The 15,901-nt window shown below is 40.4% G+C and overlaps 2 protein-coding genes across 2 annotated transcripts in view; one reads left to right on the plus strand and one right to left on the minus strand.

Moving 5' to 3' along the window:
• LOC101350624 (olfactory receptor 10J1-like) overlaps nt 1-6,724 on the minus strand; it is a 29,409-nt gene extending 22,685 nt beyond the window's left edge. The window contains exon 1 of the mRNA XM_012559740.1: nt 6,657-6,724. Within this exon, the coding sequence (XP_012415194.1) occupies nt 6,657-6,724 (68 nt within the window). The remainder of the gene's footprint in view (nt 1-6,656) is intronic.
• Nucleotides 6,725-8,201: 1,477 nt separating this feature from the next.
• FCER1A (Fc epsilon receptor Ia) lies at nt 8,202-14,908 on the plus strand. The gene is made up of 5 exons (XM_023725351.1): nt 8,202-8,355; nt 8,782-8,802; nt 9,931-10,185; nt 12,131-12,385; nt 14,001-14,908. Exons 1-5 carry the CDS (start codon nt 8,301-8,303, stop codon nt 14,189-14,191), a joined length of 777 nt encoding a protein of 258 aa, XP_023581119.1. The 5' UTR covers nt 8,202-8,300; the 3' UTR covers nt 14,192-14,908.
• Nucleotides 14,909-15,901: the final 993 nt, after the last annotated feature.

Raw genomic sequence — 15,901 nt, forward strand, 5'->3', positions numbered from 1 at the left:
TGAATGTTTAAGCACATATGGATGGGTAGAGGCATATTGGTATCTGGGTAGGTACAGGTGTGTACATAGGTGAGAACAAATACTTCTATCTTAGTAAGTATGTGTACATACAAATATGTGGGTGCAGGCACATATATTTATTGAAGACACAAATACAGATACTCCACAGATATAACCAAACACCTTCCAAGACTGGTTTTCTGGGTTTGAAAGCTTAAGACCATAGTCTTATGGGAAAACTTAGTCAATTGGCATAACATAGTTCACAAAAATCATGATCTGTATCCTAGTTAAGTGAGTAGCATCTGGGGTGTTAAAAAGCTTTCGAACGGCCATCTAAGACACAATTATGGATCTCTACTCACCAGAAGCAAAACAGTACGAAGGTAACCAAAAACTCAGAGAAGAAACAAGTCTACATGAGTGACAACCTCATCTACCCTGAGACCAGAAGAAGTAGATGGTGCCTGGCTACCACCACAGATTGTTCTGACTGGTGTCACAATAAATGGTCCCAGGTAGAATGGGAGGCAAATGTGGAGCAGAATTCAAATTCTTTAAAAAAAAAAAAAAAAATTCAGACAAACTGGAACAGTAGAGAACAGAGAACTCCCTGAGATTATCACCCTGAGACACTCTTTAAACCCAGAACACAGACTATCTCCCATGAGATCACTCTTCAGTGAAATAGCAGAAAAGCACACAAATAAAGGATATTATCTGTAAGATTAGAGCCAAGATTGGTGCTCTACTTAAAAACCATCAGTATGAGATCAAATGCTCAACAATTACTCAAAAGCAAAGATGAGAAAATAAGGGAGCAGGGAAACTAGAGTACTGGAAACGGAACAAGCAGAACAAAATTAAAGAGAATGTGGACACACTGTGATAAATGTAACTGATGTCACTGAACAATTTTTGCAGAAATTGTCAAATGGGAATCTAACTTGCTGTGTAAACTTTCACCCAAAACTCAATTAAAAAAAAAAAAAAGGATTAGAGCCAAGAAAACCCTATGGGACAGTTCTATTGTGTCACATGAGGTCGCCATGAGTTGTAGTTGACTCAACAACAACATCATGACCTAAGCATGTTAATACTACCATTACTCCCCAGTTTACACATGAGGAAACTGAGTCAGAGATAAATTAATCAACCCAAGCAGAGGAGCTGGGATTTAAGGACTGGTTGGCTTGACCTCAGAGGCCTCATGAGAATGAAATAAAACATCACTGATACAATTCTGGCCACGAGAGGATTAAAATATTGCCTTGTGTGGTAAACCCTTCCTTGAGCACCATTAAGTCTGAATCCATCATATGCGTTTCACGGGTAATAAAATGAAGATCAAGAGCTTGGAGCTGAATAGCCATGGAATAATAAGAGCATTAGTATTTAAACTTAGCAAAGAAATAATGAAAAATCTGATGCTTCCCAATAAATTTATATAGTTGAGAGGCTTTGGAAAAAATATTCTTTGGGAAATTCAAAATGATAATTAAGTTAGGAATCTATTAGACAAGCTGTTACAAAGTCTTTGGTTTTATAAGAACCTCCCGTCTCAATGTTCTAAATAATTAATCATGTTGTCCATTAACCTCAGCTCTATTACACCACTGGAGGAACACGAATCCAAAACTGCAAAACGTAATAAATTGTGGGCATGGGTGCTTCGTTATTAAAATTAAATATGTCATTAGCAGCTCCTGAGAATACCTTTCCAGTGACTTACAGAGCCATCTGTGATGCGCAAACCCAGGCAATATAAGTGTCACAGCAAATGAGTCTCTGTTTTGCAAAATCCTATATTCATGAAAAAAGCCTTCCCTTAGCCTTCCATGAGAGACACCCGGGTTGATTTCTGGCCAATGCACCTCATGGGCAGCCACCACCCATCTGTTAATGGAGAATTGTGTGTTGCTATGATATTGGGCAGGTTTCAGCAGAGCTCCCAGAGTAGGAGGGACTAGGAAGAAAGGCCTGGTGATCAATTTTAGAAAATCTGCCAATGAAAACCCTATGGATCACAATGGTTGGATCTGCAACCGGTCATGGAGCTGGCACAAGACAAGGCAGTGTTTCGTTCTCTTGTACACGGGGTCGCCATGAGCCGGGCTGACTTGATGGCAGCTAACAGCAGCAATGTTGTCAGAATTAGCCTTCCTGACTTTTTGGATTTGAAATTTCATTTCTTTTAGGAAATGATGATGTTAATAAACAGATATTTTTATTTTTCTGCCAAAAAAAAAAAGAGAGAAGAAGAAGCCAGTCTTGTAGAAATAAAAAAATTCCAATCATTAGAGTATAAAATTATAAGCAAAGGGTTTGGTTTCCCTCTGTATCTAGTGAAAAGGAAAGTTTTCTCCAATCAGAAATATACTCAATACTGTAGAATATAAAATTATAAACACACCACAAGTTTTTTGTCTGTTTTGGTGAGAATTAAACTATATAGACTTTATTACAATCCCTGTGTTTGAAAAGCACACACCGGTAGCAGTACTACAAATAGAGAAGACATCTCGTGTGAAATTGCCTTTTCCATGCATCCAAGCTATCAATAATAGAAAATAAATGCCGATCAACTATGCTAGAGGAATGAATAAATTATATTTCTATTTTCTCTGTAGAAAAGGAAACTACAAAATCACTCTCTGACAGAGGCAATCAAAGACGATGTAGCAAAAGTGTGTGTAAAAGTGGACTATCTAGCAGCAAATTAATTGTTTTTTTTTTTCTTTTGGATTTTATAATGTTTATGTCATTTGTCAGCTTTTAAAACAGTAATTTGTTGCAAATTTATTTTCTCATTCCAAATAAATACCCATTCTTGTATCTAATATTGTATTCATAATTTTCTTTACATTTTTTTAAAGAGGGTCCCCCAAATTGTGTACATTTCAGGCCCCTGAAACTGGATCTGCCTCTACTGCCTACACACACACATATATATTTTAAATTGATATCATTCCCAGCTTTGATGTAAAGGAGAAATGAAAGGAAATAACTTAATAAGATAATATGTCCTTGATGAATGTGATAGCTACAATCACAGCCTGATACGAGGATGAGGAATTAGCGACACATATCTCAAGAATAGTAGTTGGTGGTGGACTGATGATCTGAGATAGAGAACAACTCAATGATGCTGTTCCAGGAAAAGTAAGAAGAATCCTTCCTCAATATACATGGTAGTTTCCATCCTATAAAATCCAGTATATATAAAAGAGTGCAAAAATTACTTTTGTGTTTATTTGTAACACAAAGTCAGATTCCAGCCTCTCAAATCATTATAAAATACTAGCTGGATATCCAAAAGTTGTGCAGAAGCCAGACAATTCTTTATTATGCAAGGCTGTCCTGGGCATTGAAAGATGTTCGACTGCCTAGTAAATGCTAAAAAAGTCTCCTGCAACCCATCACTGAAACAAACAACTCCCTAACGCACACAACACACACACACACACCATACAGAAGCGCTCACAATCTAAAAAGTCTTCTTGAGCAGTAACACTTGGGAGTGTGATCTGAGAGGTTCAGAAGGACGGCCTGAACTTTTCCCAATTCCCCAACCCCCATTCATTAGCCACCCCAGAAACACACTGCTCACAGTACTGTTGATCTAGGGTCTTGAAGGATTAGGGCTTCAAAAGTTACTATTAAAATGCAAATGTTCCTGGCTAGGCTAAGACCTCTAGTCCTTATCTGCTAACAGCCTAAAGGGATTCCTTTAAGAGAAAGCTGTTTCCATTTTTTTAACTGTGTGATTCTGTAAGGAAGCATAAAATACGCCTGGTCTACTCTACGTCTAGCTTAAGGGCTGACTCTGCAAGACTGAGGTTTTTAGGGCTAGAACCACATCTAGGAAATTATCTCAAAACACCCATCCCCTCATCCCCTCACCCCTCGCCCCCTCACCCTCACCCTGCCCTGCCGGCCTTTTCCTGAATAAAGCAGGTCTGCCCCACTGGGCATAGCTGCTCATGTGTGATCCAGGCTGTATCCTCTGAGGACATAATTTTATCTTACAGACCTACAAGGAGTTCCTGAGTAGTACAAACTGTTAAACACTTAACCTCTAACCCAAGGGTTGTTGGTCCGAGTCCACCCAGAGGCTTCTTGGAAGAAAGGCCTGGCAATCTACTTCTGAAAAATCAGGACTTGGACAACAACTACTTTTTTTTTTTGGTTTATTTTATTTATTTATTTTTTGGACCCACTAATGGCCTTTTCTTTTTCCCTAGAAGCTCACCTGGGCAATGGCGACTCATAGCAACCCTCTAAGACAGGGTAGAACTGCCTTGTAGGGTTTCCAAGGCTGTGATTTTTACAGAAGCAGACTGCCACATCTTTCTCCTGCGCAGTGCCTGAGGAGTTTGAACTGCCTTTCCGTTAGCAGCTGAGTGCTGTGCCACCAGGGTTTCTAGTCTAACCAAAGTCTCCTTATAAAATAATAATGAACATATACAGCATTTACTATCTGCTGTACGACAAGGATCCCTGGTGGTTCAGTGGTTAAAGAGATCAACTGCAAACCGAAAGGTCAGGAGTTCGGAACTACCAGTGGCTCCTCGGGAGAAAGATGTGGCAGTCTGCTTCCACAGAGATTTACAGCCTTGGAAACCCTATGAGGTCACTATGAGTTAGAAAAAAACCCACTTGGGTGCTATACTAACTCACTTAACCCTCACAGGCAGTACTAGCACTATCTCTATTTATACACAAAGAGGCTGAGGCCCAGAGATTAAATAATTTGCCTAGAGCCACATAGCTAATAAGCAGTCTGAGGCGATTATCATCAAACTCTGGAACTCGATATCCCATTCAGAGCCTGAACTCTTAGTTAATCCTACATTTATTCTCTTTGAAATTGACCTGGCTACTAATTGTTCTTTACTGTTTTCATTTTTTTAATGTAATATAATATTCTGGGATTTAAAAACACTTTTACACCAACATTCCAGAGAATCTTCTTCAGCAGGCTTATAACATGTCCTCCCCATTCTGAGGGAAAGATGAGCTCGTTTAAATTCTCTATCTGTTGGTTGGCATGAAGGCGAGTCCGAAGTCCTTTGGGCCTCTTGGCCGGAACATGGTGTTTATAAGGCAAAGATCACGGTCAATTTGCTTGAGTGAATCTTATGGTCTCTTAATCACAAAGCATCACGAAGATGCCTCATTTGGAAAGTGTGAGTGGCTGGTTACACTTCTGGAAGACAGGCAACTTTATATCCCAGATGCCCATACCTGTAAGTTATAGAACAATATAAATCATGCCCGGTCAGTGGTCTAGCACTCTATCCCAAGGTTTTCTCTGTGTTTTTATTTTAGGGACTATCCATGAATTGTAACACTAGTTAGAAAATCTTATCCCAGTATAGTGAGTTTTTATGCCCACTCAGAAAATGATCATGTAACTGAGTCAGGCCATTTGACCTCTTGGCTTCCACTGTTATTATTGCTGTTAATTGCTGTTGAGTAAATTCCAACTCATGGTGATCCATGTGTGCAGAGTAGCACTGCTCCATAGGGTTTTCAAGGCTGTGAATTTTTGGAAGAAGATCACCAGGCCTGACTTTGGAGGCACCTCTGGGTGTGTGCAAACCGCCAACCTTTAGGCTAGTAGTCAACTGCTTAACCGTTTCTACCATCAAGGGACTCCTACTGGCTTCCACTGACAACCTTTAACTGGCATGTCTGGTAGGATCTGCCTATAAATAGTCTGTAGGTTATGAGCTCTAGCTATATCAATCTGTAAGATCCTAATAGTATGGTCACCTTTGGATTTGCAAGATGGCATATTTTGTTATTAAAATCAGTGCTGGGAATATATTTTGCAGGTAGTCTCCATTCACATCCTATTTCTATGAAAAATTCCACCCTATTCTTCCTTCCATATCAGAAAGAAATTCATCTCTAAAAATAAGCCTTGGCTGATTTCCTGAAGTCTTATTTTCATTTTGGGGGGCCAAGGGGAAGGGAGAATCTCTTTCCACATCCAGGGTTTCTGCTTACATAAACCCAGTCTCTGTGTCACTTTCTGAGTGATATTTACTCTTGGAGTCTGGGAAGTTTCCATTGCTTTCTTTTGAATCCACCCCAGGTAGGTAATCATTTACATCAAGACAAGAAGTAAAAAATATTAAAGCCCCTAACTTTCTTGTGAAAATCTACCAGGCAGTCAGCCCCTACTGTTGAGTGCTCTTTCCTAACCAGACGCCTTCTTTTGAAGGCACCAGAAGAAAGAAGATAGAGCTAATGCTCTCCCGGTCATAATAAACTAGAGTTAAAGATGAGACTCTCTTAGACTTACCAGCTAACCTCTTTGTACATTAGTTTTCTCATTCTTCAACCACATACAGTTGGTGGGAGGAGTAAAGTAGACAAGCCACATAGCACGGTTAGCCTTGAGTCTGGTCCGCAGGAAGAGCTCAGTACACATCATTAAGCAAACGAGTGTTTTGCTTTCATAATTTCCTATCTAATCATATGTGGACTTCACCTGGTTGTGGAGAACCTAGGAAGCCAGCACATTGGACCTTCTTCCTGTTTCCCAATTCTGGAGAAGGCTACAAAAGCCCAGGGACTCTATGGGCAGAGCCTCGAGCTCCCCTGTGCCAGGAGTGTCCCAAGGCACAAAAGTCCCTGTCAATCACCTCTCACTCTGGATCTGGCCGCAGGGATGCCACAGAGTCCACACGCCCTGTAGTTCAGGCATGGCCATTGGGGTTTTATTTCTCCACTGCCACACAGTGAAATATAGTTTAAGGCTTCTGAGAACCAATGACAGGTCAAAATTTGGGAACAGGAATGCTGGATCTGAGTGTTGAATACATGTATACCCAGATTAAAAAATGTATAGTAATAAATGAGATTAAGACATATTCTATTGATGTCAGTGAGCATGTGCTCCTGGAGATGACAGACTGGGTACAAGAAATTAACAGTACACTCCACCCAGATAACTGATAAAAATTTGGAGAACTTTTTATTTTATTTTATTTTTTTAAATAAGATAAAGGAAATGTAGAAGTCAACAAAGAGATGTAATCAGTTATGTGAGGGCAGGGGGGAGCAATTACTTGATTTTAGTGTTTATCTCTAATTGAGCTATCCCCAGTTTGACCGGTCAAATAGTGGATCATCAGGGAATGTGATGAAAATTTGTGAATTTGTGGACTAATGGATGAACGGAAGGAGCCCTGGTAGTGCAGTGGTTAAGCACTCGGCTGCTAACCAAAAGGTTGACAGTTCAAAACCGCAAGCCTCTCTGGGGGAGAAAGATGTGGCAGTCTGCTTTTGTAAAGATTACAGCCTTGGAAACCATTTGGGGAAGTTCTGCTCTGTCCTATAGGGTTGCTATGAGTCAGAATCAACTTGAGGGCAATGGGTTTGGTTTAGTTGGGAACGAACAGAGAATTAGGTAAAAAGAGGGTTTCTAGCTCCAGAGAACCCCAAAAAAATTTTGGCATTTGCTGTCCATACTCCTGAACATGCATAACAGTACATTATAATGATCAAGAGTTTTACTCTGAGGTTAGATTTTATATGTTTGAACCCTCAATTATGTATTTACTAGATGGTTAAGCAAGGCAAGTTACTTAACCTCTCTAAGCTCCAGTTTTCCTATCTATTAGATGTAAATAAAGACAACGTCTACTTCATAGGATTATTGTGGAAATGAATGAAAACGCAGATGTAAACTATTTAGCACAGTGCCTGGCATATGCTAAAACAAACAAATAAAAACAAATTGTTGTCCAATTGATTCTAACTCATGGTGGCCCCATATGTTATGGAATAGAGCTGTTCTCTTTGGGGTTTTCATGGCTGTGATCTTTCGGAAGCCGATCACCAGGATTTTCTTCTGAGGCACCTCTGTGTGGGTCCAAACTGCCAATAGTTAGTAGCCATGTGCTTAACCATGCATATAACTAAGGGCTCAATAATTAATTGTTATTTTATTTGGCTATCCCCTTCACTCCACTTTTCTAAGTTGCAAAGTAAATAGCTGTACATTAATTGACAGTTTAAGAAAGCCCTGTGAATGTATACCTAGCACTGTGCCTGTCTTCAGATTCCAGGTGTGTATACAGAGGTGGAATGGGGAACGGAGTAAGGGAGTAAATATAAAATTGCCCAATTCAGTACCGCCCTGACTATCATCTCCCGGGAAGGAAGCAAACCAAGGCGCAACTGGTGAAATGAAGCAGATATGATACAGACCTTCTCCTTTTTTGGTTTCATGTCTAAGGCCATAGATCTCTCCAACCCAGTCAGCACCGGGAGATACAGAGGAGATGCCTGCTGCTGTGGGAAGCCGTGCGCTGCTGTGGATAGCATTGCTGCTCTTCGGTGAGTAGTTCTGTTACCCTTTCTGGAGGGAGAAAAGTAGATCTGGAGAGCAGCCAGGGTGGAGCTTTGGCCATCTAAGGGGTAACTTTTTCTAGGACATGCACAAACCATGGAGCATTTCCCAGGGATACTGGAGTGGAGATAGGCTGAAAGCAGAGGAAGCCGGGCTGAGAAACACCTAAGGGAGCATCCAAAATGGCAGCCTGGCTCCTTCCAATCACTTGGGCATCCCCAGAGAGCAAGATTCCTACCAAGGGAGGGAAGGGAGAGGAAGAGAGAAGTTCTTTGTCTCCTTGGGTCTGATTACTGAGAAAATGGCTGGCCCTTACGATTACATGGACCTCATCTCCACACCCAAATGCCAGCCCTCAGGTGTCCCAGAAGGCTAGGGAGAGACGTTAACTGATCCTCTCTGGACTTTTGCAGCTCCAGCTGGCTCGCTAGTGGGTAAGTGCTTGTTCTTGTTCCCTCCATATTTCAATGTGTCTGGGCATTGCTCTCCTCTCACTAATTTGCTTCCCCTCATCTCATCACCTCTGTTTTACAATGATTATGACTCTGTTCCCTGGCCAACCTGCCTCCCATCTCTGCTTTGCCTTGTCTTCCCTCATTCCCTCAATTTGAAATCTTCACACCTACCATTTCATTGTCTCAAGGTCACGCCTCCTCTTTTTATGACAACAACCATGTCTGTTGCACATCTAAATGTCTCAGCTGCCCTCCCAGGCACTTTCACATAATATCGTTCAATTCTCATTGACAATTCTAGGAGACAGGATTTATTATTGTTATTTTATAACTGAAAATGCTGAAACTCAGAAAGATTAAGTGATTTGCTGGAGGTGACACAGCTAACAAGGGACAGGATTCCAAAACAGGTCCCTTGGACCCAAGTCTAATTCTCTTCCAGCTACATCACTCTTTATTCATCACCATCTAGACACTTTCTTGGCCTTTATCCAAATTTTCACCACATCTCTTTGCTCCTAGAAGCCACTCAAGATTTACCCTCTTAGTGCTTCTCACTGCTCTCCAGCATTATATATATTTTGTACTCCATATGACCCTAGGCATAAAAATTTACATCTGGAAGATACCTTATATGTCATTTAGTCTAGCACATCCTTTCACCCATTATTCACTCTTTCATCCACTCAGTAAGCACTTAATGAACATTTACCATTGTGCTGGGCAATGGTTGAGCATGAAAGATATTGTCACTGCCTGAAAAGAGATTGCAGTCGTCATTTTACAGCTACTGTAATCAAAATCAAGAAAATTGGAGTGAATTGTCCTAAGTCACACAGTAAATTGATTTGCTCGTTTGTTTTTAAATATCCTGTGTTTGTGCCCTGCCTTTCATCTAGATTGAGAGCTCCTTGCAGCCACAACACTGTATTCCTCCTTCCTTTAATCCCTCTCCTGGGAATCAGGACAGGGTCTTATCATCAACACTACAAGGGTAGACTGACCATTGATTGTCTGACTATTGGTATGTCTGTTCTTTTGAGCCTGGATAGTTTTCAATGATTTTTTCCCCTGTATATCTCTTTCCACATTTTGATCTCTTTGAAGCCACCGGGAAGTCTACCATTTTTCTGAATCCCCCATGGAATAGAATATTTAAAGGAGAGAATGTGACACTTACATGTGATGGGGGCATGTCCCTTGAAGTCAACTCCACTAGGTGGCTCCACAATGGCACCGTTTTATCAGAGACAACTTCAAGTTTGAACATCGTGAATGCCGGCATGCAGGACAGTGGGGAATACATCTGTCAGAACCAAAGGCATAACCCGAGCAAACCTGTGTTCCTGGAAGTCTTCAGTGGTAAGTCTCAGGGCTATTGGAATCTGGGTTCTTCCATGGGAAAAATGGCCCATCTGACAATGGGAAGGAAACAGGTTATTCCAAGGTTTAGGAGCACCAGGGTGGGATTCAGGGTCTTTCATTAAAGATCTGTCCCTCTTTCTTTTTCCACCCTTACTCCTTCCAGCCTTTCTGCCCTCTTTCAATATTCTCATCATCTCCCATATTATTCCTCTACTCCATTTTCCCTCTGACTGTCTTTTCTGCACATACACAGATGTATATTATGTGGTCATATGGCATGTTGGATAGGTGGACATTACAAAGAGCTATTTTTGTGGAATAGAATTATAAGGTTTGATTTAATATAAAGATTTGCTCTGCATAATCCATGTGCCACAACCTGAATATAAGATTGTACTCTCCCTCATGAAAGATATCTGTGTACATTCCTCATCTCCTGTACTGTTACTAAACAACAAATCTTACGTTTATTTCATCTTTATCACTCTCCTACTTCCAGCAATTAGCACAGCCTGCTTGGGTATATGTGAATTAGTCAGTAAATATTGAATGAACAGACTAATGATTGCATTTGGATGACTAGGTCACTGTCTTACTTTATATTTTTCTCTTGAGTGAAAAAAATTTCAACATTCATATGCAAATTCAAATACAGACTAAATCAATGTAGAAGAGATTTTTCATTTTCTTGGAGTAGATTCTAGAGAAACCCTCAAGGATTTCTCCTAAATAAAGTATGCTTGCACAAACTTTCCATATTTCTATTCAAAATTCTCCTTTTGTGAATGCTTTTCAATTATTTCAATAATATTAGTCAACAGAACCGAATTCTTATTTTTAACTGACTCATTATTGACAAATATTTGTTGAGTACCTACCAACTTCTAGGCATTATATTAGGCACTGGGGATATAATGTAAAAAATAGACATGGCCTCTGCCCTCCTAGAACATAGAACCAAATGGAGAAGAAGACATTAAATACATAATTACATAATTAATTAATTGTCATACATGTTCTAAAGGAGCCCTGGTGGTGCCATGTTTAAGTGTTCAGTTGCTAACTGAAAGGTCAGCAGTTTGGACCCACCAACCACTCCATGGGAGAAAGGACCTGGCAATCTGCTCCTGTAAAGACCGAACTAAAAAACCTAACCTGTTGCCGTCGAGTTGATTCCGACTCATAGGACAGAGTAGAACTGCGCTATAGGGTTTCCAAGGTGGTAATGTTTACAGAAGCAAACTGTCACATCTTTCTCCCAAGGGGCGGCTGGTGGGTTCAAACCGCCGACCTTTAGCTTAGCAGCCAAGTGTGTAACCATGGCATCACCAAGTCTCCTTGAATGAGTTAGTAATGGAAGTGCTGGGGCGCAAACCCAGGGCTTCATGCATACTAAGCACATGCTGTACAGCTGAGCTACACTCTCTGTCTATTGAAATCCTGTGGGGCAGCTATGAGTCAGAAATGACTTGACGGCACACAACAACATCAACAATGTGTTCTGAGGAACTTTGGGGCAAACTATGATTAACAGTAGAACTAGGAAGTCCCCATGAGGTGAGAGAGAACAAAATAGACACTCTCCTACACTAAAACTCCCCAGGAAGATTAATTTCATTCTCAGTGGCTCTAATAAGCAATGATGAATCTGAAGGGAATCCCAGGTTTCAGACCTCCCATGGATGGGCTAAGGAGAAAGGGCAGAGGGTCTTTATGCCCACAGACTGACTTTTCGGGAGGGAGGACTTATCAATATAGAAGACAGACTTTAAAAGTTATTTTGTCTTTCCTTTTTTTAATTGATTTCACCAGCCAAGAAATGGATTAACAATAATCCTTGGTTTCTGATATACACTTTTGCATGATCCTCTTTTATTTTATTTAATTATAAGTTTATCTATTAATTTATTGCTAAATAAATAGTATGGTGAATGTTTTTCAGACTGGCTGCTTCTTCAGGTCTCTACTGAGGTGGTGACAGAGGGTCAGCCCTTCCTCATCAGGTGCCACAGTTGGAAGAACCTGAAGGCCTACAAAGTGATCTATTACAAGGATGGTGAAGCCCTTCAGTACTGGTATGAGAACCACAACATCTCCATTCCCAAGGCCACGCTCAAAGACAATGGCACCTATCACTGTGAGGGCTTTGTTCAGAAGTTGCACCGTATCTCTGATTCCCTCAACATTACTGTACAAGGTGAGTCGGTAAAGGGAAGGGAAGGAGTCTGTAGCAAGGGAAGGAATAGAGGGCATCTGAGCTTGAGTGATTGCAATGTGTGGAGTGGGGGTAGCTGTGATATCTTGGAAAAGAGACCTGGGGTATAGCATATCTCTTAATCTCTGTTTCAGATTCTTTACTTGTTAAATGGTAATAGTAATACCTACTCACATTATGGAATTTTTATAAAGATTAAATGAGGTGATATTTGTGATCTAGATTGAGAGCTCCTTGGAGCCACAAGACCGTATTCCTCCTTCCTTTAATCCCTCTCCTGGGAATCAGGACAGGGTCTTATCACCAACACTACAAGGGTAGACTGACCATTGATTGTCTGACTATTGGTATGTCTGTTCTTTGTAAACTGTTAAGGACTACCCAAGCATAACAGATTGCAATTGCTCTTTTGATCTCAAAGTCATCTGTTGCTCCTGAAGAGAACACTTATATTTACAAAATGAAAGCAAGTTTCAAAGTTTAAGGAACAAAGGTTGTGAAGAGCTTGAAGAGCCCATTCCAGCCCAGGAGGGCTGGGAAAGGAAATCAACAAGTCAGCAGGCTGTGCCCTTGTGTATTGGAGGATGAGGGAGATGGCTTGGTAAGGAGAGGGTAGGCAGCTGGGCTGTCTCCATGGCTTATGAGGAAAACTGCTATTTCTAAACTTTGTGTAACAAGAGAGGGAACCTTTGAAATATTTGCCTTGCAAGGTGGAAATAAGACTTATTGCTTGGCAGACGTTACTCGCACTAATACAAAACTAGAAGACCAGAAGTCAGAATTAAGGTCTAATATCAGTTCTCTGTTAACTAATTGGAGAACTTGGTGCTATTTAATTGTCTCTGGGCTTTCAGTATCCTCATCTGTAAAATAAAGGGTTTGGTCTAGACACCACTAGAATCATTTGGGGAACTTAAAAAATATATATTGATACCTGTGTCTCATCCCTGGAGATTCTGATTTAATTGATTTGGTGTGAGGCCTGTGCATCAGTATTTTCAAAAGGTCTTCCAGGTATTGGTAAATGTGCAGCCGGTGCTGAGAACCATTGGTCTAGCTGATTTCTAAGTGCTTTCTTGTTGTAGCATTCTGGTGCACTATAATTCTAGAATGATCATAAAAATCAATACTTTGTAAATAGAATAACAACCACAAAATAGTAGAGTTGGAAGGCAACTTAAAGATGATCTAATCTAAGACCTTCATTTCACCCAACAGGTGTGCAAGAAATGATGATTGATTGATTAAGAAACAAGGCACTGGTGATCCCCTGCCCTCTCTCTGCATTCTTCCCATCCCTAAAAATCATATGTGAATGCTAGACTTGTCAGCCACCAGAAAGGGAGCGTCTTTCATATAACCATCCTCTTTGGGTACACAGGCTAGAAGAACTGTTACACAGGGGTTGGGGAGAAATACTCAGGAGGCCAGGGAGCACATAGTGAGAGATGGAATCTCATGAGTGTTTTCTCTCTGCTTCTGGACACCATATCATGCTAGAAAAGGAAGATCATTCTGGGTCCTTTGCTTGGGGAGGATGAAGCCCTGAACATCATTCTTCAATTCCTAATATAAATTATGTTTCTTGTTGCAACAGAAGCTGAACAAATCAAGAACTACTGGCCACAATTTTTTATCCCGTTGCTGGTGGGGATCCTGTTTACTGTGGACACGGCATTGTTTTTCTTCACTCGGCAGCAGTTCAAATTGCTCTTGAAGATTAAGAGGACCAGAAGAGGCAGCAGACTTCTGGATCCACAACCTAAGACAGACCCCCAAAAGAAATGATGTTACTGCTCAAGAAACATTTGCATCAGCATTTCTTTCCAGCACCAGCAACTTCTTTCTAGTATCAACCATTGCTTCTCCTCCCCTGATACTGGAGGTTTCATTCCAAAACCTCTGCACACACCTCATTATCTGCTCTCTACTCAGGGCTGCTCTCCCCAGTCTATTCTTGTTCCTAATTGTTATTTGTAGTATGAAGGAAAGGTTTCATCCCAGTTCCAGTTACCGTTGTAATAGAGACAGGAGTGAGATATGTATAGAGATAATGAGAGGCAACCAGACAGGCAAACAATGTGTGTAAAGCCCAAATCTCACTCAATCTTGAATATTTTGACTGGAGAGCATTCTTCAGGTCCTCTTAGCTCCAGGTATAGAATCCTATTTCTATTCTTATCAACCCAAGAATTCTTCCTAATGACCCCTAATTGGATCAAAGAAGCAGCCAAACCCAAAGAAAAGAGACTATTTCCTCTCAATTTGTTCCCTTGCTCAGTATTTTCTGAAAGTGGTGCTTCCACACTTGTACCCCAATTCTATCTATGCTCCTTGGAAAATCCTAAAATCTAGAAATGAGGCATGTGAGGAAGGGGATATTGTCAAATATAGCTCACAACATACATAGAAATGTTTGTGATCAAGGCTTCACAGAACTGCTTCATTAAACCAACTGAAACTGGTTACGTGGCATGTAATAGTAAGTGCATAATAAACGTTAGTTGAATAAATGGAAGAATGAATAGATTCATGTATTAGCATCTGCAAAAGAAAACTACAATGTGAATAAAATAAATATGGAACCATGTAACATGATGTTTCTAAATACTCAAGGCTTGCTAGCTTCTTTTTTGCTTCTAGAGGCAACAGCCTTGAAGTTCTAGATTAGAAATATGCTTCTTTGACCAATGTAAGGATGATTTTCTAAGGGATTTTCTAGGTTATTAGTTATCACAGTTCACTGTCACCTCCCCTTCTATCCTCACTCTAAGCTTGAAAGGGCTATGGATAGATCAGTGATCTGGAAGTTCAAGCTGCTCACTGACTGTGTGATTGGGGCAAGTTACTTGTAAGTATCTGATATTCTATTTCTTCTTTATAAAAAGAGGGGTTAGAATTAGGTGATCTCTCTGATTCCAGACATTTTATCATTCCACTACTAACGAACCCAGTTCCATTATGATTATCTAGACACAAGAGCTCAGAATGCATTCCCTAAGAAGCTCTAGAGTGAATTTTTTCTTTATCCCCCCACATACTGATATCTCCCTTCACTTTTCTCTTTCATGTATCTGAATTCCAGGTTTGTCTCAGTTCTGTGACTACCATTTCTACCCATTTTCTTCTTTATATTCATGCATCTACTGTCCAGAGGGAATGTAGAACAGATTAGGCCTGTGGGTACCCAAAATATGGCATTTATAAATAATATATTTTTATTTTCAGATACAAGAATACCCTCTATCTATGCCAGAAAGGGAATATGTATGTTATATACATGATTGAAATTTAGATATTTCACCACGGCCTCACCTTGGGGCCTTCTTGTCACCTCCTATCTCTAGCCAAATTGTCTAGGCTAGCCCCTAGAGAAAAATTGTTCTTCCATAATTGCTGCTCCAAAGATGCCACCATAAATTGTAGTGAACTGTCAATAGATAGGGGTTGTTTTTTTGAAAATCAAGTCAGTAGTTTCCTACTGGTGGCCAGTGGAAG

This window comes from Trichechus manatus, unplaced genomic scaffold, assembly GCF_000243295.1.
Source record: "Trichechus manatus latirostris isolate Lorelei unplaced genomic scaffold, TriManLat1.0 scaffold00300, whole genome shotgun sequence".
NCBI classification, from domain to species: Eukaryota; Metazoa; Chordata; class Mammalia; order Sirenia; family Trichechidae; genus Trichechus; species Trichechus manatus.